Below are 23,499 nucleotides of genomic sequence, written 5' to 3' on the forward strand. Positions count from 1 at the left end.
TTAAAATCCCTTGATTCCATAGTGAACAACAAAATGAAGGTATACTAAGAATGCCAGTTAACAAATATAGAAGCCATGACAGTATTAGAGAGTCATCATTTATAACTCCTAACATGACAGATTCACTTCACTGAAGGATTGTGTGAGTTTTTTGGGGAACAGGACATTCATATGGTCTCAAAGTATCATCCCACAGAGGGAAATGTCATACAGCGGAGTGATATAACCATCTACCTTTACCAAATGATCAAATTTAGCATTACTAATAGAAGGAGAATTTAAGATATGTGTTCTGTATGAGATGTAATAAAGAGTCACACACATCTCATTGCAAAAATGCTTGAACAAAACCTAATCATAAGGGGGAAATCTGATAAATCTAGAAAGAGGAACATTCTACAAGACAACTGGCTGCAGCTCCCAACAAAATTCAGTGACTTAATTTGAAGAGGGTGGGGTGACCGTTCCAGGTTAAAAGAGACAATAGCCAATTACAGCTCATGGTTTGAAAAAAACTAATGAAATGGCTATGAAAGGAATTTGGGGGACAACTGGGGAAATTTGAATATAAACTGAACATTGGAAGATATTATGAAATTATGAATTCTCTTAGATTTGACCATGTATGGTAGTTATGTGGGACAATGTTTTTATTCTCAGGAGATGCATACAGACATATTCGGGGGTTGAAGCAGCTGCAACTGACTTTCAAATAATTCTGCAAAAATAAGTATGTGGGGCTCTGTGTGTATGTGTGTGTGTGTGGAGAGGGCGAGAGAAAGCAAACATGGGCAAATGTTAACAATTAATGAGCTGGAGGATGGTTATGCAAATGCTCGTTGTACTACTCTTTAAACTCTTCTGTAGACATAAACCATTTTTAAAAAACAGTTCAGCTTTTTAATGAACATGTTTAAAGGCGTTTAGTCAAAAAGACGAAAGCCCACGTCACCATCAGACTCCTCGGATTCTTCGTTCTTTGCTTCCACGTTCTTCTCCGCAGCGGCAGCAGTGGTGGACCGGGCAGGACCTTGGCTGGTGCAGCGCGAACCGCTGGGGCAGGTCCACCAGCCCCTCCGTTGAGATGAGGCTCCCCATGCTGACACTGGCCGGCGCCTTTCCAAAGAAGGCTGGCCAGAAAGGTTCAACATTTAATGAGGTCACTGATCTTCTCCTCCGTGACCGCCACCTCATCGTCGTGCAGCATGAGGGCCGAGGAGATGCAGGCGAGCTCCGAGGTGGGGGCCACGGTGCGGGCAAGTGCCCTGCGGGAGCTGCCAAAACTCGGTGCTAGCCGCCGTTTGAACACCTCATCCTAACGTGGCCTAGCTTCATCGGAAGGACCGAGCATCTTAGCGGCAGCTGACGAAAGGGCGATATAAACCATTTTTTAAAAAAGTTGTGGGGACGGGAGGGAACGCAGTTCAGGGAAGCCCAGGCGCAAACGCACCGGGGAGCACTGGCGCCAGCAGCGACTCACGGAAGACACCCAGAACACCTCTCAAAATGACAGCTCCCGCCCTTCCGGGGCCTTTCCCTATAGGTGGTTCCAGTCACGTGGCGGCCTGGTCCCGCCCAGAGCTCCCAGAGGCCCGCGCGCGGCGCCGGCAGTTCGGCTGCTTACCTCTGGCTGTTCGGGCGCGGCCATGGAGGGCGAGCCGCCTCCGGTGGAGGAACGGCGGCGGCTGCAGCAGGAGCTTAGCGAGTTCGTGGAGAGCTGCTGCCGGACGCTGGAGGAGGTGACGGCGTCCCTGGGCTGGAGCCTGGATCGTCTGGACCCCGGGGAGGAGGCGGCAGAGGTGAGGGGGGGCTTGCGCGCCGGGTCCTTTCGGGGGCCCTCAGCCTGCGGTCTTCTGTGGCGGGGGAGAAGTCCGCGTGGGAGCCCCCGCCCGTGTGCAGAGCCGTGGTGGGCGCCCGGGCCCCGGCCTGTGCTCCCTTGACGCCTGCGGGCCTCGGGTGGGGCGCGCGGGGGGCCTTCGACACCTCGGCGCCGACCGCTCGTGCGGCGCTCCTTCCGCGGGACTTCGGTTCGAAGAGAAGGTAAAACTGCGGTGGGTGAGGAGGGGTGGCAGGCCTGGGGTTTCTCTAGAAAGTAGGTGAATCGGCCTCAGAGTGCTGCTGGCAGAGGCATTGCCTGTTTGCTTTGTCATCTGTCACATGGGTACAGCAGTTGCACCAGATTCGGCGTCAAGAGAGCTTGGGAGTTGAGGTCTCCTTTTTCTGCCTTAAAATTCTACACTTCTGACGGGGACAGCATCGATTCTAGGATTATTAGAGGGTATCACTAAGAGATGGTGACTAACAACTCTCTTGAACATGAGAATTGCTTTAAGAAAATGTAGGTAGGTGTATTAGAGAGAACAATCCTGATTTTTTTGGGTTTGTTTTTCTGGGGGGATGGGAGGAAGAGAAGCGCTTCAGTGGGGGATAATCCATGATCTCTAATGCTCTTTCTGGGTTCATCACGCTGTAATAATTTCTCCCAGGTTTAAATTACGTGCCCGATTCCCCGAAGACACCTAAGGCATGTTTGGCTTATACACAAACAATTCACATTTATTGTATTAAAGGCATCGTGGAAATTTTAAAATTTGTTTAGAGTGGTGTTTGAAGCTGTGCATTCCATTGAGTGGGGCCTGCCATGCCCTTAACACTGTTCGCTCAGCATCGTAGTAACCTGAAATTTCTTGTATTAACGCTCAAATAGCACTTTGCTTATGCCACTTACTATACCTTAGTTACCTCGTTTAATACATATAAGTACCGTATGAGTACTGTTAGCCACATTTTATAAATGAGAAAACCCAGAGAGGTGGTGATTTGTCCAAGGACACACTGCTCGTAAATTGCAGTTGGGATTTTGAACCCAGGCAGTCTGGCTCCTGAGAATCTCTTTGTTTAATAGCTATGCTGCCTCTCTAAAATCTCTTTGTAAAATCCCAAAATTATGGCAGGTAGCTGTGAGCGTACATCAAAATGTTACAGAACCAACGTCTGATATTCAAGAGAGTGACTAGTTTAAAAGCCCCGGTTCGTGACATCCATCATTCCTGGAATAGGTGCAGTCCACATAGTTAATGAAGCCTTGCTTTTCTGCTAGAGTGTTCTAATACTGAAGTTTAGTGAACAGCCGTCACAGGTTCTAACACAGAGCTTGCCATCTGGTCGTAGTTGAGGGGAAATCCAGAGAAATCAGCCTACATTATAATGTGATAAATTCTATGAAGGGTGGAATAGCTGTTTATGATAGGCTGTGGTTAGGACAGTAGAGGTTTCCTGGATAAAGTGAATTCTAAGCTGGTAACAGTGGCTGAATTAGCTAGGTGAAGCACAGAGGAAGCATCAGCGGTAGGGGAAGTCCATAGAAAAGGGTGTGACCAGATCAGGAAACCTAAGGTGGTTAAGGATAGATGGCTAAGCGTAGGCTATAGAGAAGAAGGGGAATGATGGTGCGAAGGATCCAGACCTTAAAGGTCCTGTGTCAGCCATGTTAAAGAATCTGGATTTTTTTTTGTTGTTTAAATGAGGGCAGTGGGGAAGCACAGAAGTATTTTAAGCCAGGCTATCATATTTGCCTTTTAATAAACTATTAATTGATTACATTTGAACACTTGCCATGTACCAGGCCCTGTTTGAATTGCTTTATGTGTATATACTCATGTATAATTTATTTAATCCTCACAATAGCTCTGTGAGAGAAGTCCTATTATACCCATTTCATAGATGAGGAAACTGAGGCAAAGAAAGGTAAAATACCTTGACCAAGTTCATATAGTAAGTGGCGGACCTGGGATTCAGAGTAGCCACAGAGTGGAGAATGGGAAGGACAACAGGTCTGGAAGCAGAGCAGTTAGGCAATGGCTGTTGTAATCCAGAACGATGCTGATGTCTCCAAGTGGGGAAGTAACAGTGAGGATGGGTTATGTGGAGGGATTTCAGAGTTACTTAGGAGTAAAAAGACCTGGGTAAATTATTAGATGTCAATGACAAGGAAGAAGAGGTGATATTCTGTGTGAGGAAATGGGACCTTTTATTGAAACGGGGAGACATAAGAGGAACATGTTTGGGGTCAGGAGACCATGAATATAATGAATTTATTTTTGTTATATTGAATTGTTAATGTTTTTAGTATAAGGTACTCAAAAGAGAACAAGGTCTAAAGATCTAGATTTTGGGAACCATTACTCCATAGTGAAAATTAAAGCCATGAGATTTTCCAGCAGGTGTATATCAAATGGCAAAAGGTCACTGGTTTGACTTATGTGAAGCATCAACATTTAAAGGGGTAGAGGTAGAACAAGGAAGACATCTTGAGAGAAGACCGAGTAGAAGAACTAGAGAGGTAGAACATGAAGACAGTATCCGGATGACAGAAATGGGCAATTGGATTGTGACCTTAGAAGAGTTCAAATGTTTTAAAGAGTCTAACATGTGCTTTGACACATCTTCTTTAGCAAGAAGATTGTTGGTGATCTACTGACTGGTAGTTTGTAAACAAATCTTTTAAAGTGTTGGGCTTTGAAGAGGTGGAGAGGGGACTATAAAGGAGAGAGAGATTGAGGGAGGTTTTTTGTTTTTGTTTTGTTTTTTTAATTTGCACGTACATCACACAGGGGGTTGGGAAAGAGGCTTCCAGAAGAGGAGATAAATGGATAGTACTACTTAATCAAGTAGTAAACATTTAATGGTGTAATCATTTGAATATTATGTTCCCATGGGGTGCCTGGGTGGCTCAGTTGGTTAAGTGTCCGACTCTTGGTTTTGCTTCAGCTCAGGATCTCATGGGTCGTGGGGTCCAGCCCCACCTGGGTTCAGGGCTCAGCAGGGAGTTCACTTGAGATTCTCTCCCTCTGCCCTGCACATGTGCTGTCTTTCTCTCTCTCTCAAATAAATAAATCTTTAAAAAAAAAGTGTTTCTTTTTTCTTTGCTTCTCTTTCTTTTTTATAGGATGAAGTTGTGATATGTCCCTATGATTCCAATCATCACATGCCTAAATCATCTTTAGCAAAGCACATGGTGTCTTGTAGATTGAGGAAACTGGGCTATACCAAAGAAGAAGAGGTACCATATATTTATTATGTATATGTCATGTAATTCATGCATGAATAAATTCAGAATATTTGGAAGTATAGTGTAAAGTTTTCTGACATAAAATACTAGTCATTTGTGAGGTAGAATGGTATTTGCCTAATTGCGCAAATTTTTGTAGGAAATATGTAAGTGATAGTAATCTCTTGTTGGTTCATGTCAAATCTTAAAATAGTCAATTATTGGTTACTCACAAATACTAACTTTTTTGTTTTTACTGTTTAGGATCAAATGTATAATTCTGATTTTTTCTATGAGAATGTGAAGATACCTTCAATTACTTTGAGTAAGTATTAATTTAATAGATTATAATTTAAAAACAGTATAGGCATTGATATTTCATTTTTGAATTATCAAAAGAATGGACTTTATAGTGTGCTTGTGATTAAGGAAGACATTTCATACCTTAAGAGAATGTAGGATTAATTAATGTACAGTGAAACTAGTTTGCTTAATCTGGAATTTAGAGACCAGGCTTATATTAATAGGCAGTGAAAACCCTCCAAAGCTTTGTACAGTAAAACAGATACCTTCTTTCTTGAATATAACAAAAATCTGGCCACACAACACAGTTTGCAAACTGAGGATGGAAATGTGTTCCAAGTGTTCACAGCATATGTGGAGGTTAAAATTCCAGGCTCTGGAATCAGTGCCCTGTTTCAACTCCTGGTTTTGTCACTAGTAGATTTGTGACTTTCAGCAAGTAATTACACCTTTTTTTTTTTTTTTAAGATTTTATTTATTTATTTGAGAGAGCGAGAATGAGAGAGAGAGAGAGTACATGAGGGGGGGAGGGTCAGAGGGAGAAGCAGGCTCCCTGCTGAGCAGGGAGCCCGATGTGGGACTCGATCCCAGGACTCCGGGATCATGACCTGAGCCGAAGGCAGTCGCCTTAACCAACTGAGCCACCCAGGCGCCCGTAATTACACCTTTTTGTTGCTTAAATTTCTTCATAAAATGGGGAATGATGATAATAGCACCTTTGTGAGGATTAAATGATATAGTATATGTAAAATGCTTAGAATAGTCCCTGATACTTTAAGCTGGATTCAAAACATGGTAGCTGTTATTAGTTGCTAAAATCTGCAGCAGCTACTGCAACATGCCTGATGATAATGTTTTCTAAACTACCTGAAATCTAGTTACTTATTGGATTCTAGCTAGATCTGAAAGAATTCTGCATTCAGATTACCTAGACAGCAATGTAGGTTTTTTCCACTTTTCAGATTCTGGAGGTTTGTCAGTGTGCCCAGAGAGCTGGAATTGGAAACAAGTTAATAATTTGATTTGTGGACACTGATGATTCATGTTGTGTTTATGGGTGCTTTTTTTGACAGATAAGGACTCACAATTCCAGATAATTAAACAGGCTAGAACTGCAGTTGGAAAAGATGGTGATTGTTATAGTCAAAGTAAGTGGCATCATAGTTTGAGCTAATTAATGATTTAAACTATTTTTGTCCCATAAGCATTTGTTACTAATTTTTAAGAAAAATCTTGTGGAAACAGTTGCATGGGAAAAGTTACATTTTATATTTAACATTAGACTGATGTGTTTGGTGTCAGCTTCATTTGGTAGATATTTTCTGCTCAAATACAGCAGAGATTCTTTCTTCATAGCTCTTTTATGTATTCATTTTTCTTTCATAAAGCACTGACATAGGCTGGACAACTATTTTCCCTTCCATATTAGGTGAAGAAATAGAGGCACACAAAAATGAATTAACACTTCTTTGCTAGATAATAGCAAGGTTTGGTAATAGCCACGCTGGATTGAGAACCAAGTTTTGGATTTGGTCATACTCTGAACTGAGTTATTCTGTTTTCTGATAGAAACTACATTTAAGTGGAATTTATGGACTAGGAATCACTGATGAAATATATTCATTATTTATTATCTCTGTTATAATTAAGTCGAAGAATACCACAAACTTCAAATTTGTACCTACTCACTGCTTGCTATTATTAGTCCTGTTCTTTGTTCTGGTTTGTGTAAGCCTCCTCTACAGAAAGAAACTAGTTGCTTGGCCTGGTACAAATGACAGTTTTTCTGAGGGGTTTTGTTTCCTTGTCTGTAGTATAAAACTGTCTTGTAGTGTTTGGGATGTCGGAGATAATTAATGCTAACCTAGCCCGGGCTCTAATAATTGGCTACTTATGTCTAAGCAATTTAATTTCTAAGCACGTTAATGGATAGAAGGCAATATAAAGATAATGAAATTGGTGAGAATTTTATATATATAATTTAGAGAATGTTCTCAAGTTTTTTTTTTTATTTATATGACTAAGTAATAAGGTAGATTTGGACCTTGAGTTTAGTTCTTTACAAAAGCAAAGAATTACTTTGAATAGTTCTTTCAGTAGAAAGTTAAGAGGAACTTTTGTTTTGTTTTGGCACTCTCTTAAATTAAGATTTGCCTTGAGAATTTTATGATCTGTGCCCCTCTTTTTAAAACATTTTTTCATCTTGTATAGAGTTCTGCAGTTTCTCAATGGACCTTATTTTTGTGGCCCACTTTTGTCTAGACATTTTAAGATCTTACAGCCCAGAACAAGAATCTCTTTTAATATCTTACTGATTTATTTACTTTGAAGGAAGAATGACTAACATGAGCAATTTACATGTTCCCATTTAATTAATATTTTGTTTGTCATGTACTAAATTATAAGTTTTTTGATGAGTTATATTTATGTTTCCATTTCATCATTCATACCAGGTCTCCACTCAGTGTATAGAAGTCTCAATTCATTAATCTTTGTGAAAGCTTGAAACAACCATTAGATCTACTTACTTATTTTCAGATATAATTACCTTGGTTAATTTTATAACCAAGATGCTAATTTTAATCATAAACAGTCATTTTATATTTAGCGGTTTATCTTTTTCCTTCAGTATTATTTGCTGTACTTCAGTTTCATGACATATATTTGAATCATGGCCATGATTTGAAGACCAGTGCATTATACTAAAGAACCCTCAAGAGACCCAAGTAGAATGGTTCTAGGCCTAATCTGTTCCTACCACTTGTGAGACTTGGGCAAGTCATTTTTACCTCTATGGGCCTTAATTTCTTTTTCTGTGTTGTTTGGAAATTGACTCTGTATGAATTCTCTGTAAAATTCTGAATTTGTAGCTTTGAACCAGTACTTTTTATGAATATTTAATATTATAGGTCATATGTTTAAGATGCTCTGTCGTGGCAAAAGTGACTAAAAAGAAAGGATTAGAGTTACTAAAAAGCTAGATTAGAGTTTCAGTTTGGGTGATGAAAAAGTTCTGGAGATGGAAAGAGGTGATGGTTGCAAAACACTGTAAGGTACTTAATGCCACTGAGCTGTACACTTAAAAATGGTTAAATGGTACATTTTATGTAATGTATATTTTACCACAGTTTTAAAAAAGCTACTACAAAGAAAGTAGAGGATCACAGAATTTAATATGATTACAGCACATTCAGATATACTTTTAAATCATATAGAAGCTTATGTTTGAAAATTTACTTTTTATGGTAATGTCAGCTTATTTGTGTTTATCCTTTTTTTTTTGTCAGAAATATCTATGTTTTCAATGATTTGAATGCAGTTTGTTGTTTAACTTTTCCTGTACTTTTTCTTTTTCAGTAATTGGGGTGAGTATAAAGAGGAATTAGGAACCTGAATATACTCCTTATTTAAAGATATGCAGTATCCTTTTTGCAAATGATATCCTTTTAAAAGTATCACTCAGATTTCTAAACTTCATCTTAACCACTGTCACAATATTATAGTCTTTGGAATTTTAGTTGAATTTCAAGGAATTTAAGTATCAATCTTCACCATACAGAAATTTAAGGTGAATAAAGACAACTCCAGAATATTTTAAGGAGGAAATTATATTTTTTTGTCTAAAAGTAACAGGCAGAGGTTTATGTGGAGCTTGTTTATGATGTATCAGTGTTTTCTAATCTTTATATTTTTCTCCCAGCTTTTTATAGCCTATATTCAAAGGAATTAGGCTTGTCAAAGCTAACTCATTTTTATAGTACAAAGTTAAATGTTTTAATACCTGCCTGCCTAAAAAGGCTTTTCCTACTGTCTACTAGAATTAGAGTAAAATTGATTGACTTGAAAGGAAGCCTTCTCCACTAATTCAGAACCCTTTGACTAATACAGATGACCATGTATTGTTATCCATGGCTATTCACAAACTCATATTCAATGTGGCACTCCTCTTAATTTGTAGACAAATGTAAAGTCATCTCTTTTTTTGTGTTGTAGTGCTTAGTTCATAGTTTACTCTTATTTTAATTTTTCTTTTGCCTCTTTACCTAGGAAGTCAATGAGGTTAGATTTATCAAATAAAAGTATCTGGGAAGAGCTACTGATCTTATCTTGTTCTGTGAACCAGAGTTATTACTTTAGGGTAACCTAGGAAACATTAGTAGTTCCTGTTCATTGTTTGCATCAGTGAATAATGAAGGCTAGAAAGAATTGTTTTAAAACAATTGCTTTATTTACAGTTACAGTAATTTTTTATTTCTTTGAGAAAATTTGAATCTCAAAACAAAAATTTTCTTCAGTGTTTAATAAACATCATATCAAGGTATTGTATTTACTTTCTTTCATTAATGAGCAGATTTTAGAAAGTTCTATGACTTTTGGGGGGGCACTCCTATTAACTTCTTTAAAATTAATTTGGTTATGCCAAAATGCTTCTTCAGAAAATTAAAAATTTAGTCTCAGTTTAATCTATCTCTGGTCTGGGAAAGTTTGGGGTTTCTGCTATTTAAGTAATTGTGTTTTGGTCCCTAGCTCTGAGTCATTGTACAAGTGGGATATATTTTGAATAATGAACACCTAACTTGATGTCTCATATAAAAAAGACATTTTTTACACATTTTTCATATTTCCATAATTTATTTTCAGAGGGACTACAATGTGTATTACCTATTGAAAGCATTTTCCCCCCAGCTTTTATGGGGAAAAGCATATAAACAGAAAGAAAATTAATAATCTACTTCTATAATATTGGTAGCCTTTTAAAAATTGTTGCCCAGAATGTTTTCTTATGAGCAAATTATCTCATGGTTATTACTGCCTGCCTTCATGGGATCTGTCCTAACGTTGGAGAAGATAGTAAACATCCACAATACATCCTTTCTGTGGATATAGCATTGAGGATAAAGTCACTGTTTACCATTTATCACATAGATGGATATTTTGTATATTAAGGGATTACTATGAAAACACTTGTGTTAATGTTGCATTATTACAGCACATGTTTAAAGATAAGGAGATTTTAAGTCCACAGTGCTTCATGTATTTTTTATTCTTGTGGTTTTATTTTTACTTTAGGGATTTATTCTTCATTACCTGTTGAAGTTCCTCTGAATCACAAACGGTGTGTTTGTGATTTAACCCAAGCTGATCGTCTCGCCCTCTATGATTTTGTAATGGAAGAGACGAAGAAAAAGCGCTCTGATTCACAGATTATTGAAAATGACAGTGATCTCTTTGTAGACTTGGCTGCCAAAGTCAATCAAGGTTTGAGACGAATATCATAGTTTTATATTTCTTAATTGTCATTTCATTCTTTGTGTGTTACTAAGATTTAGTTGTCAGACCACTTTGAATTGGAATAGGATGGTTTTGCATTATCTGATATTCACATACATGTTAAGATATTTACTCCGTGCATGAAATTTTGCTCTCTGACTTTTACATTAAGCATACCTTCCTTCTGTAAGATTGTTACAGCTGTGCTGGTCCTTTAATCTTTGTACTTTAACAATCTTAGGTTCAACTAATGGCTAGAGAAAAGGAATGATATAAAACAGCCTATTTCTATAATATAGAATTTTTAGGATGTTTTTAGATGCATGGAAACATGTTGAAATATGGGATGATTGTGGTCTTTCTTCCTGCTAATTCATAAGAATTTAAAAGCTTCCAAGGATATGATAATTTAATTTTATTCTTTTATTAGATAATAGTCAAAAAAGTCCAAAAACTTACCTTGAAATTCTGGCAGAAGTGAGAGATTATAAAAGAAGACGCCAGTCCTATAGAGCTAAGAATGTTCATATAACCAAGAAATCATATACTGAGGTAAGTTTTATATAATCTTTTAGAGCTTTGTTGAGAACAGAAATTTCCCTTAGATAGTTTTCTAAATCTGCTGTATGGATTTCCACAGTCCCTTAGAGGTTATCTAAAAGAAAGTATCTTCAAGGCGGCCACACCTGATTTGTATTTGCTCCATTCCTTTCAGGTCCACTGTGCCAGGCAAAGGCTTTTCAGGGGACAAAAATCTTATGTAAAGAGGCTGTACAATCTTAAAAAAATACCTGCTTTTGAGAAAGTAGCATTATGTCATGATAAAAGCATAGATTTTGGCCTTAGACCTGTGTTAGAGTTTTGAAACTGCTGTTTATCATTGGCTGTTTGACTTGAACAACTTATTTGAGCATTTTAAGTATCAACATTTTTCATTTTATACATTTTATGTAGACTTGGTAGGGTTGTTGTAAGAATTGACTGAGAATGCATGTGGGCACAGAAATTGGTCAACAAATAGCCTTTGTCTTTTCCTTACAGAAGTTTTAGCATGCTTTTATGTACTCTTAAATATTTGGGCTTAAAAAATATCTGGCATAAATTATTTATACATTAATCTCTTGATCTATATCTAGACTTATTTTCAGACTTCCTTTAGTGGATAGAGCTGATGAATTTTTTGGTACATGAATTACCTTGCCCAGACTCTACAAGTAATTTCCTCATTGAATCTCTAAATTCTTACCACATTATTTTTTTACTTCTCTCTATGATTTCTAAGACTGTCCATAATCTGGCTTCATTTTATCAGATATTTTCTTTTGGTTTAGTCAAGTATCTCTCTTAAACTATATCTGATTACACACATTTACTGTTGTCTTTGTATCCAAATGACACGTTGTTTGCTCACCTGAAGATGCTCTTTGTCGTTTCTCTTTTAAATCTTGATAAGTTTAAGGCCCACTGTCTCCATGAGGGGCTAGTTGACCCAGCCATTCGCTGGTTGATTGCTTTTATGCTCTCTCTACCACATAGCTTAGTACTTAAATCTTATGCTGTTCTTTTTACAATTCAAGTATATGTTCTAGACTTAACTCTTCCAGTAGAGGATGGGGACCATGTCATAACTACCTAAGTATTCTTACAGTCCCTCAAATACTTGATGGTTCATCAGTTGTTTCTTCTCTAGTTTCATTACCTTGTAAGCAAGTGTAAGTGTTGCTGCTAGTGTTCTTCACAATTTTATGGTTAAGTTTTTATTATGGAAATATTCAAACATGTACTAAAGTGAATGGAATAGTCTAATGAACCCTTTTGTCCCTGTCACTCAGCCTCAACAATTATCAACATATGGCTTTGTCATTTTATTTATATTTGCACTACCTCCTACTTTCTCCTTCCTCCACACTGATAATTTTGGAAGCAGATGAGAAATACCTTTCATCTGTAAAAACTCCAGTGTTAACAAATCTTTCAGTGATGTATCATATTTCTGGTCATGGCTTTTTCAACGTCTTATCTCTTTCTAGCTTCATTCATATCCTCTATAATTTTTGTTTGCTTTGGACTGTAGAACCTAAACTTTGTCAAATTTTAGAAAAACATTTTTACCTTCTATACTTACTATGCATAACACTGCTGTTGGGTAGGTAAAGATAAATGGCACACAGCCCCCACCCACGAGGAGCTTAGTATAGTTTAACAAGGGAAACATCTTTCAAAATACAGATTGCATTAAGTGCTAAAATAAAGTGAGATCAAAATATGTGGGAGAAAGCGATTCTTTTTAAAAGATAAGATTGGTATAGGCTTTATAGAGAAGATAGCATTCGAAGGAAAGGGAGAAGCAGGAACGGTAAAGAATGTCTGTTTGCAGGCTCCTTCCGGTGTGGTGACCCTGCAACTGTGCAGTAACATTCGGGCCTCGTGGCGCTCATGTAGAGCTACTGCTAGTCTGGAGTCGTTTTGGGCCACTCTGGAAGTGCTAGAGCTGAGAGTGGGAATTTCGGTGTGTGTGTGACTCAATTCACTGTCTTAGATTTTCACGAGAGAATATGGTAGAGAAGGGGAAGTGGTGGATAAGGGTATTCCAGGTCGAAGGGCTAGTGTTCCTAAAAATATATAAAAGTGCCGTTTTCCAGAGACCCGTCAGTAATGCAGGGTGCCTAGAGCTTAAGGTTTTTGAACTATCCAATAAGAGATAAGGCTGCTTTCAATGACGTGATGTAGTAAAATCATGAAAGCCTTCAAAGGCTCTATTAAGGATTTTGGACGTTTTTCCATTTTACTTTGGGAGCCATTGAAAGTTTCCTTAAAGCCGTTGAAAGTTTCCTTTCTCTTGAGGGAGAAACTCAAAAAAAAAAAAAAAATGGGGAGAAACTCAGCCCTGAACTATATAGTGTGTGTCTTTGAGATTGCCCCTTGTCCCCCATACCTACTGTCTATCTGTCTATCATTTATCTAGCTCTCTGAGAGAGATCACAAGCGGGGGGGCAGGGGGTGGGCAGAGGGAGAAGCAGACTCGCCACCGAGCAGGGAGCCCGATGCGGGACGCGATCCCAGGACCCTGGGATCATGACCTGAGCTGAAGGCAGACGCTCAACTGACTGAGCCACCCAGGCGCCCTTTTTTTTTTTTAAATTTAAATTCAGTTATCCCCTGTACCTTCTTAAAACATTTCCTAATTAGGCATGAGGGAAGTGTAAGCTATTTTAGTTTCATCTGTGCCTCCCAGTTGAACAGCCCTATGCTCGACTGCATGGATAAATTGGAAAGAAAAAACTTGCAAGTGGCTCTGAGAGGTAAGGGATATTTATATAGTCTCTTAGGAAAGTATCTGTGAAGTGACTAGAATGTTTCATATTTTGTCATCCTGACTTAATTATAAATTTAAAAAAATTTTTATTTGTAAATAATCTCAAATATACAAATAAGTTGCAAAACTAAAAATAGTACAAAGAACTCCTGAAAATCCTTTACCCAGATCACCTTTTGTTAACATTTTGTCCCATTTGCTTGTCATTTGTGCTCTCTATCTGTACATTTTTCTCTTTTGATCTCTAACTTTATTTTTTTTCTAAACTATTTGAGAGTAAGTTACATACCCGATGATTTTTTGTCGCTAAATACTTAGTATATACTTCCTAAGAATAGGGATAGTTTTCCTGACATAATCACAATTTAGGGATCGACTAGCAAGTTTATCAATAATTATTGTACTTTCATCTACCATTCATGTTCCAGTTTGACCATTGACTTTATGTTCTCCAAACTGCTCATGTCCCACAGTCCACTCTGTGATCCAAATATTTGGATGATTGTTAACAGTGGTTTTCCTAGCTTTATATAATTTTTTGAAAAATCTTATCTGAAATTGGATGCTTATCTCTCCTGAGGTGATTCGGGATGTCATAAATGTGCACATGGAAGAACTCAGTAGTCATTGGCAAGAAGAGCAGGAAAGAGCAGAGGAGGATGCTGAAAAGTATGTCATGGTGTTTACCGGTGAAAATACTCTCTTTCTAATCTGTTACATTATTATTATTTAACTAAATTTTAGCGTTTCCAAGACCATTAATAATAGCACACCGTAATTCATTAAAAGGCTTAAATTGTTCCATGTTGTCATTGCTCAAGATTATTATACCAGAGTTTTTCTGTTGACATTGCTCTTTGACAATTTTGGAGAGGCAAATACGTTAGTGAAATAGTAAAGAGGTAAAACATACAAGAGCTATATTTCTTTGTCCTCTCATAGAATATAAGTTTATACCTATTTATATCGACTCTGTCATTGTTCTGATATAGAATATTCAACTTTAAGCTAGTTTGTGTGTTTGGTGGAGACTCGTGGTTAAAACTAACTCTTCTGTGTTTCAGGAATGAAGAAAGGCGATCAGTTTCAGTAGATTCACGGCAGTCTGGTGGAAGTTATTTGGATGCTGAGTATTCACGACATAGAAAGGATCGGAGTAGGAGCCCACATAAACGAAAAAGAAATAAAGATAAGGATAAAAACTGGGACTCGAGAAGAAGGAAAGACAGGTAAGTCACACTGCATCATCTGATGTTGAATTGTTTACTCTTGAAAAGTAAATAGATCTTCTGTTGTAGACAACGTTGAGAAAATGGATTGTAAGAGTAAATTACAGCAAGGAGAGTAAGTTTTTGATGAGAATTCTTATCATTTGGTTTCAGTTCAAGTAACCATAGCTCTGGTGGCATAGTTCTCTATATGCCTGAATTGATATGGGTTTCCCTCTTTTACTCCTTGTTTCCTAGCCAGGAAATAAGGAAGTAATGTCTAGGTAGGAAGTTAACTCTGTTAACGAGGTGTTTGCCTACATCTCTTTTTTCTGCTCCTTCCTCCCTCCTTTTTCTTGTCATTTCTTTCTCCTGCTCATTCCTGAGTTAAAGGGTCTGTAGGGTGAGAGAGACATCCAAAGTTTACTGTCAAGTCAGTTTTGCCCTTGTTAACATCGCTGATAGAATTTTGACAGCTGGAGGGGCGCCTGGGTGGCTCAGTCGTTAGGCATCTGCCTTTGGCTCAGGTCATGATTCTAGGGTCCTGGGATCGAGCCCCCCATCGGGCTCCCTGCTCCGTGGGAAGCCTGCTTCTCCCTCTCCCACTCTCCCCCTGCTTGTGTTCCTTCTCTTGCTGTGTCTCTCTCTGTCAAATAAATAAAATCTTTAAAGGAAAAAAAGAGAATTTTGACAGCTGGAAAGATATGAACTAATACTAAAATAATAAATTTAAATCAGTTGTGATCTATTCCAGTAGTCCAGCTGCTTACGGGGCATCTGTCTGGATCTCAATGTTAGGTCTCTAACTGAACTGTTTTTCATACCCTCCCTCTTTCCCCAGCATTCCTATTCTGGTTAATGGGATGACCATCTTCTGTCCACCTAAGTCAGAAATCATGGAGTTATTTTAGTTGCTCCTTTTTTATTCCTACCATCTGATTAGTTCCTAATTGCTATCAGTTGTACTTGAAGATACCTTTACATGCACCTCCTCATCTATCCTTACTGCTGTCCACCTGGGAAATGATAGTTTTCCTAATTGTTCTAATCACCTGTAAGCTTGTCCCATATGGAGTCATCTCTACTTTACTGCCTGAGTGAATTTTCACTCTTAAAATTCTTCAGGGGCAAAATCCACATTGTTGAGAATGGTTCCCAAGACTTCCAGGATCCGGGCTCTTGGCTACCCATCCTTATATTTTGCCACTACCCCATGAAATACTGAATTATGCTTTAGCTAGCCTAATTACTTACAGTTCCTCATCTATACTGTGCCACATTTATGCCTTTCTGTGTCAGGTTGTGCTGCCTAATTTTTATTTTTTTAAAGCCTGCTTGGTCTTTAAAGACCCAGTTAAGTCATTTCCATGAAACTTCTTTTCACTCATTGAGGCAGATCTGACCTTTCCAGTTTTGTCAGCACTCTGCCTACCATGTATTTTTTATTGAACTTAAGTTATTACTCTCCCTCCTAGACTGAGCTCCTTGAAGGCAAGTCCAGTGCACAGTATTTGTCTAGTAACAGCTTCTCAAATGATATCTTGTCCTTCTCCGGGCCACTGGTGATCAGGAATTAGTAATGCTTTTTGGTTTAATAATTTTGCTCATCTTACTATCATTTAGTTCGTTAGGTTTAAAGCTAGTGATGATTTAGTCCTCTTATAAAAATGAAATATTTGCTTTGTAATCCCTTTTGATTCATGTAATGAATGATATTTTGTAATAATTATACACAAATTGTCAGAATTATTATGCTTTTACTTCTTTCTGGTTTGTTAATGTTTCTTCCATTTTAGTAATTTTTGGCATCTCTGATCAATTTTTATTGACTTAAATACGTTAGACAACCTCAAATGTAAACATGAAATAATTTGAGTTTAAATAGTATTAATAGGAAATACTTCTCAAAAGTGCAGGGCTGATCTTTGATATCCACGCCTGAAGTGGAATGAATTGTGTGGAGTTGATAGGAACCAGCATAAGGATATCAGACAATTTCTGAATTCTGTCTGTGACTTTAATATTTTATTTGGAATGAATTCTCTGGTCCTCATGTATATATATTCAAAGTTAATTTTAAAGCAGAACTCTAAAGTGCAATTTTTAAAAAAATCTCATTTTGCTTATCCCCTTGTCAATTTTGTCCTTTAGTTTTAATGATTCATTTTCCATATTTACTCTTAAAAAAATTACTATTTGGGGCTTCCGGCTGTCTTAGTTGGTAGAACATGTGACTCTTGATCTCGGGGTCATGATTTCAAGCTTCACATTGAATGTAGAGCTTGCTTAATTAAAAACAAGTACTGAAACAGTTCTGAATGCATGCTTTAACTTGTTCTGAAGTACAGTACTGGTGAATTACTATTTTAAAGTTCTGATATTAAAATGTCCATCATTTGTAATAGTTTTTTTTTTCACTTCTATCATTTCAGGGATGGGGAAAGACATCATAGTCATAAAAGGAGAAAGCAAAAAATATAAATGAGGTATTTGTGCATGTATTAATTATACTTATGCCATGATAACCAGTATGACAACATTTTAATTACAATTGCTTTGAGTAGGAGAATGTTTGTATGACTTGTTTAGTGCTCAGATCATTAATTTTCAGTATTTATGTTTCAAACCATGAGTACACTTTTATGTCCTATAAGTTTGTTTTACTTATATTTTAATAGATGATTGCTTCCTATTACAGATTTTGTTTCATTCTTTGTGATAATTTATGTATCAGAAAATTCTTTAATTAAAGTCAGTACTTAAACTATATAAATAATAAATGAATACATTCTCATTTAAAAAAATTAAACCTTATAGCTAAGGTTAACGTCCCCTTGGAACACAACCTATAATCCCTGTGGCCTCACTAACTCAGTAACTACGACTTATCACTACACTAGTGAAATGTAATAGGGAAAAACAACCTAAATATCTGTCAGAAGGGGAATGGCCTGGTTAAATAAAATATGGTATAGTCATGTAATAGATTATTATATTGGATTTAAAAGAAATAAACTTTTTATTAACATGGATAGATCTCAGAAACATAATGCTAAGTGAAAATAGCAAACTGCAGAAAGATATATACAAGTTATATTTATGTACAATATAATACTGTACATTTTCTGTGACCATATATGTATGTAAATATATTTTTAAAGGTTCAGAAGGACCCATACCAAACCCACAACAGTAGTTATTTGGGGGAGGAGGTATAGATGGGAGAGATGAGGAATGAAAACCAGGATTGAGAGGGTGGTCAAAGAAAACTTTTGTTTTATCTACAATGCATTAATTTTTTAAAGGTATTCATCTTTCACTTGTTAATTAAAAATAGATTTTAATTAAAATTAATAAATATACTGTCATTTTCTTTTATGTAAATCATCTTTATTGAGGTACTGTTTATATAAAATAAAATGCACCCATATTAAGTATACATTTCATTTAATTTTGACAAACTTACACCCCAGCCAATGAAGTCATCACCTTGATCAATATAGAGAACATTCCTATCACCCCCAAAAATTCTCATATGCCCCTTTTACCAGTTTCTTTAGGCAACCACAGATCTGGTTTTTGTTGCTGTTGATTAGATGTATCTTTTTTAGAATTCATATAAGCGGAATACTGTAATATGTACCTTCTTCCACTCCACGTATTTTTGAGATTGACCCATGTTTTGTGTGTCAGTTGTCTGTCTCTTCCTTTTCGTTTGTAGTATATTCTGATGTATGATAGGTCCCTCAGGTGAAACTTGGCCATTAAATGTTAATCATTTCCTGTCTAATAGCAATATCTTGAATCTTAGGAACTTAGGGTAAAGATTCCAAGGTGGGTTCCAAATAGAAATGAAACTAATTATTTCAGTAAGTAACTGACCGTGACAGAAAGGTTGACTGGATTTAGATCAGATTGACTCTTAGGCTTTAGGTATAAAAAACAGCTCTCAGATTTATAAGTTGGAAATCAACCGTTCACTTGCTAATATGAAGTCTTATTACTGCTGTTGTACTTAATTTCTAAATATATAAAATGCAGATTTAAAAATCTTAAGGACTTTGGCGTTACCACAATGGTGAACCATGTGTCATTGCTGCTTTTGTAGGTCAAAACCATTTGAACTAATCAACCATTTTATATGTTGTAACTTAATTTATTATTTTGTTTTTCAATGTGATTTCAATGATTTTGCTGAGTGGAAGAAACTAAAGAGTGAGATTGAAAGGCATACTTGGATTTTTAGTAGAAGAGAGAAAGAAGTGCGTTGGTGGGCCTGAGGAAGAATAGGGCAGATGGAGAAAGATCATCTAACCAGAGCGCGTGCTTCAGTGGTACACGTGCTGGAGCTAGCAAGGGTACAGAGAAGATGGGCATGGCCCCCGCGCAAGGATGAGACCTGAAATGTAACCAGAGTTCTTTATAGATTTTTAAGTATAAGACCAACTACTGCAAACTATTCCATAAAATGTAGATTTCGATGATAAGAGGCTTTGTTTGATCTTTGCACATATTAATTTTCCATGCTTATCTATATGTGTTTCAGACTCCTTCACTGGATTGTGAGCTCTTTGAGAGAAGGTTTTATATCTTTAGCTCTGTAACCCCTAGCTCTGTAATGCCTAGCACAATAGTTACCAGTTTATCGTTTTAAATTTTGGCAAAAGCATTTGCAAGCCCCTGTCACTTAACATCTAATTTTTTGATTCATAAAATACTGATATTAATAAGTACTATAACTGCTATCCGTCTTACCCCTTACCAAGTCCTATCTCAGATGGTACCTTCTTGCCTACATTTATGATGTACTGGCCATAAACAATTTGCTCTGTTGAACTCTTTTAAAAGCACTAAGGATAGTTAATGTTTATTGAGTATTTACTGTGTAGCGGACTGAGCTTTTTTTAAATATATATATAAAGTATACATAACAAGATTTACCAGTTAGCTGTTTTTTTTTTTTAAAGATTTTATTTATTCATTTGACAGAGAGAGACACAGCAAGAGAGGGAACACAAGCAGGGGGAGTGGGAGAGGAAGAAGCAGGCCTCGCACCGAGCAGGGAGCCTGATGCGGGGCTCGATCCCAGGACCCTGGGATCACGACCCGAGCCAAAGGCAGACACTTTACGACTGAGCCACCCAGGCGCCCCCAGTTAGCTGTTTTTGAGTGCATAGTTCAGTGGCATTAATAATCACACTGTTGTACAGCCGTCACCACTATACCTTTCCAGAATGTTTTCATCATCCCAAACTGAATCTCTCTCTACCCATTATATAGCAGCTCTTCATTTACCCCTTCCCCCAGCCCTTGGTAACCACCACTCTACTTTCTGTCTCTATGAATTTGACTATTCTAGGGACCGCATATAAGTGCAATCATAGAATATTTGTGTGTGTATGTGTGTGTCTGGCTTATTTTACTTAGTGTTTTCAAGATTCATCCATGTTGTAGCATGTATCACAAATTCATTTCTTTTAAGGCTGTGTGTATATTCCATATTTGTTTGTCCATTCATCTGTTGGGCATACACAACTTTTGCTATTGTGAATAACACTACTGTGAACATGGCTGTACAGAAATCTGTTTGAGTCCCTGTTTCCGTTTCTTGTGGATGTATACCTAGAATTGGAATCACTCGGTCGTAAGTTAACTCTAGGTTTCGTTTTTTGAGAAACCTCCAAACTGTTTTCCACAGGTCTATACATTTTACATTCCCACCAGCAATGCAGCAGGGATCCAGAGTTCTCTCTTCTCCGTTTTTGGCAACATTTGGTATTTTCTTGTGTTTTTTTGTGTTTTTGGTAATAGCCATTCTAATGCGTGTGAAGTGGTATCTCTGTGGTTTTGATGAGCTCTTTGTATTAAACATATTTAGTTCTTAGGAAACACTCTGAGGTGTAAAGACTAGTATTTTCACCATTTTAGAAATGACGAAAATGAGGTTCAAGGAACTAAATAACCTGCTCTAGTTCTCAAAGAGAGTGGTGGTCCGGAGGCCCAGTCTAGGCAGTCTTGCCCCAGGGTTCATGCTCTTTGAGTACGTCCCTCTTATATTATAATAACTTACGTATTGCTTATGTCTCCACAACTAGGTTTTAAAATTTTTTGAAAGTAAAATTTGTGTGATTATCTTTGAATCCCCAAAGTGCTTAGTTTGATTCCTTGAATGATATAGGTGATAAATATCTGTGGATAAGAAAATTTAGGCATAGAAATACTTAAAATTATTTTCCCAATGTCATACAAGCAATGCAACAAAGATTGTAATTAGAGCCCCTGCTCTTAACCGGTATACAGACTCTTTTTTTACTTTTTTAAAGATTTTATTATTTATTCTTAAGTAATCTCTACACCCATCGTGGGGCTCATACTCACAACCCTGAGATCAAGGGTTGCACGTTCCACCGACTGAGCCAGCCAGGCACCCCTATACAAACTTTTATTAACTGTGGACAGTTGAATGGACTTATATCATGGTAGTGTCTGCCATTTCATAACAATCTCTGCATATCCACCAAGTTCTCTGCACTCCCTTATAAAATCTGAAAAAATGAACATTTTATCATCCACCATTTTGTAAATTCAAACTGATTCATAAACTTGCTTTGTATCTCGATACCTATTAATTATGTACCAAAGTTCATTGCAGTGATCAACTTTACATTTCACATGAAGACATAAAAATCAAAATCTCACAGTACCTCCTAAAATTAAGAATGCTTGACAGGTTTTTTTTGTTTTTTTTTTTTTTAAGATTTTACTTAATTTGTCAGAGAGAGAGAGTGAGACCAGAAGCAGGGGGAGCAGCAGAGGGAGAAGCAGGCTCCATCCCAGGACCCTGGGATCATAACCCCAGCCGAAGGCAGACGCTTACCCGACTGAGCCACCCAGGCGCCCCAAGAATGCTTGACAGTTAAATGCCAGATTGTTGGAGGAGGAATCTTAGCCAACATAAGGAAGTCGGAAGCAGCTGAGGAAAAATTCAGACCTGCTCTGTCCTCCTGCCTCCCATCTCCTGCGTTTGAAGAGGATGTGGGTGCGGTTTTTTAATCTGCCATAGGAGAACTGTGCTTACGCTGAAGTTTAAGAGAGAGGCAGTTGTAAGCAAAGAGAAATTAAGGAAACTTCTTAAATATTTAGACTGGCCTTGGTCGCTTTAATTTACATGTTTTCAAGGTGGTTGCTGTGCAGAGCCCAGGGTACTGATTACATTCAATAGGAAACTAAACTTGTCACTCAGATTTAGTTAGATCGGTCATCTCCAAGTCTTTGTCACTTTTGAGTAGGGCTGATTGGATAATCTCAAGCCTTTTAGTGAAAATTAGTTGTCAAATGGTAAATTATACATAAAATGTTTTAAATTGGCTTTGAAAAATATTTTTGAATCAACTATATATTACGTCGCACAGAAGTAATTAATATTATAAAAGTGTATGTAGGGTCTTTCTCCCTGTCTTTGAGGATACTTTCTTTTTATGTTTACCGAGTTTATAAAGGTCCAAGAGTTTTGGTGTGAAGCTTTGTTACATTGAGTATGAAAAAAAATCTACTGGTAGTTCTTGAGTATGTTTATGAGGATCATTTCTTTTTACGTAGCTTGCTTTTGAGTTGTTATAATTGAGCCAGCAGGTGTGTTAATTATTAAACTAAATCTCACTTCATTACATTTGTGGTTGTGCTTCCTACTCTGGTCACAGATTTGGGAGTTTGGTGTAATGGAAAGTCTTCACAGCTTTTGGATATTTGGATTGCCACCGGTAATTTCTGTTGCTCCTTTTCAGGAAGGAAAAAATTAAGATTTGTCAGGCTCAAGGCTGCAAGTTGGATTCATCTTTACTGAGCAAAGTAAAAAACCATCCAAAAACCCGGTGTGGTCACCTAAGAGAAAGGATGCTGCCATAAAATAGAATATAAACTTCCAAGCTTACTTTTAGTCCTTTGGTTTAGTAATAAAAGGCAGGAGGCCCTTCCCAGTTTAAAAGTTGCTAGGTGCCCGGGTGGCACAGATGGTTAAGTGGTTGCCTTCCGCTCAGGTCATGATCTCCAGGTCCTGGGATCCAGCGCCGTGTCAGGCTCCCAGCTCACTGGGGAGCCTGCTTCTCCCTCCCCCTCTGCCTCTCCCTTTGCTTGTGCTCTCTGTCTTTCTTTGTCAAATGAATAAATCTTAAAAAAAAAAAAAAGAATAAAACGTTGCTATACACAGCACCTGGACAATGTTAAATTAAGGAAGACTGCAGGCTCCAGAGAGTCCTGCCTTCTGAGGATCATACCTTGTGGCACCAATTAAGGGATTTGGGGTTGGGTTGCTTGAGTACCGTGTTTATGAGGCTACTTTCCCATAATCATGG

At 37.5% G+C, this 23,499-nt stretch overlaps 1 protein-coding gene, 1 non-coding gene and 1 pseudogene across 2 annotated transcripts; 2 read left to right on the forward strand and 1 right to left on the reverse strand.

Annotated features, from left to right (window-relative positions):
* Positions 1-65: 65 nt before the first annotated feature.
* On the reverse strand, positions 66-1,648 carry LOC112838134 (large ribosomal subunit protein P1 pseudogene; annotated as a pseudogene).
* SNRNP48 (small nuclear ribonucleoprotein U11/U12 subunit 48) lies at positions 1,494-19,635 on the forward strand. The gene is made up of 9 exons (XM_025890975.2): positions 1,494-1,799; positions 4,949-5,062; positions 5,315-5,375; positions 6,427-6,501; positions 10,424-10,612; positions 11,055-11,176; positions 14,521-14,609; positions 15,005-15,169; positions 17,581-19,635. Exons 1-9 carry the CDS (start codon positions 1,647-1,649, stop codon positions 17,627-17,629), a joined length of 1,017 nt encoding a protein of 338 aa, XP_025746760.1. The 5' UTR covers positions 1,494-1,646; the 3' UTR covers positions 17,630-19,635.
* Positions 19,472-19,580, forward strand: LOC112838430 (U6 spliceosomal RNA). Its single transcript, XR_003211988.1, has one exon. It is a non-coding gene; the product is annotated as a U6 spliceosomal RNA (small nuclear RNA).
* Positions 19,636-23,499: the final 3,864 nt, after the last annotated feature.

This window comes from Callorhinus ursinus, unplaced genomic scaffold (assembly GCF_003265705.2).
Source record: "Callorhinus ursinus isolate GAN/ISIS: 27379988/994484 unplaced genomic scaffold, GSC_fseal_2.0 scaffold26, whole genome shotgun sequence".
Classification (NCBI taxonomy): domain Eukaryota; kingdom Metazoa; phylum Chordata; class Mammalia; order Carnivora; family Otariidae; genus Callorhinus; species Callorhinus ursinus.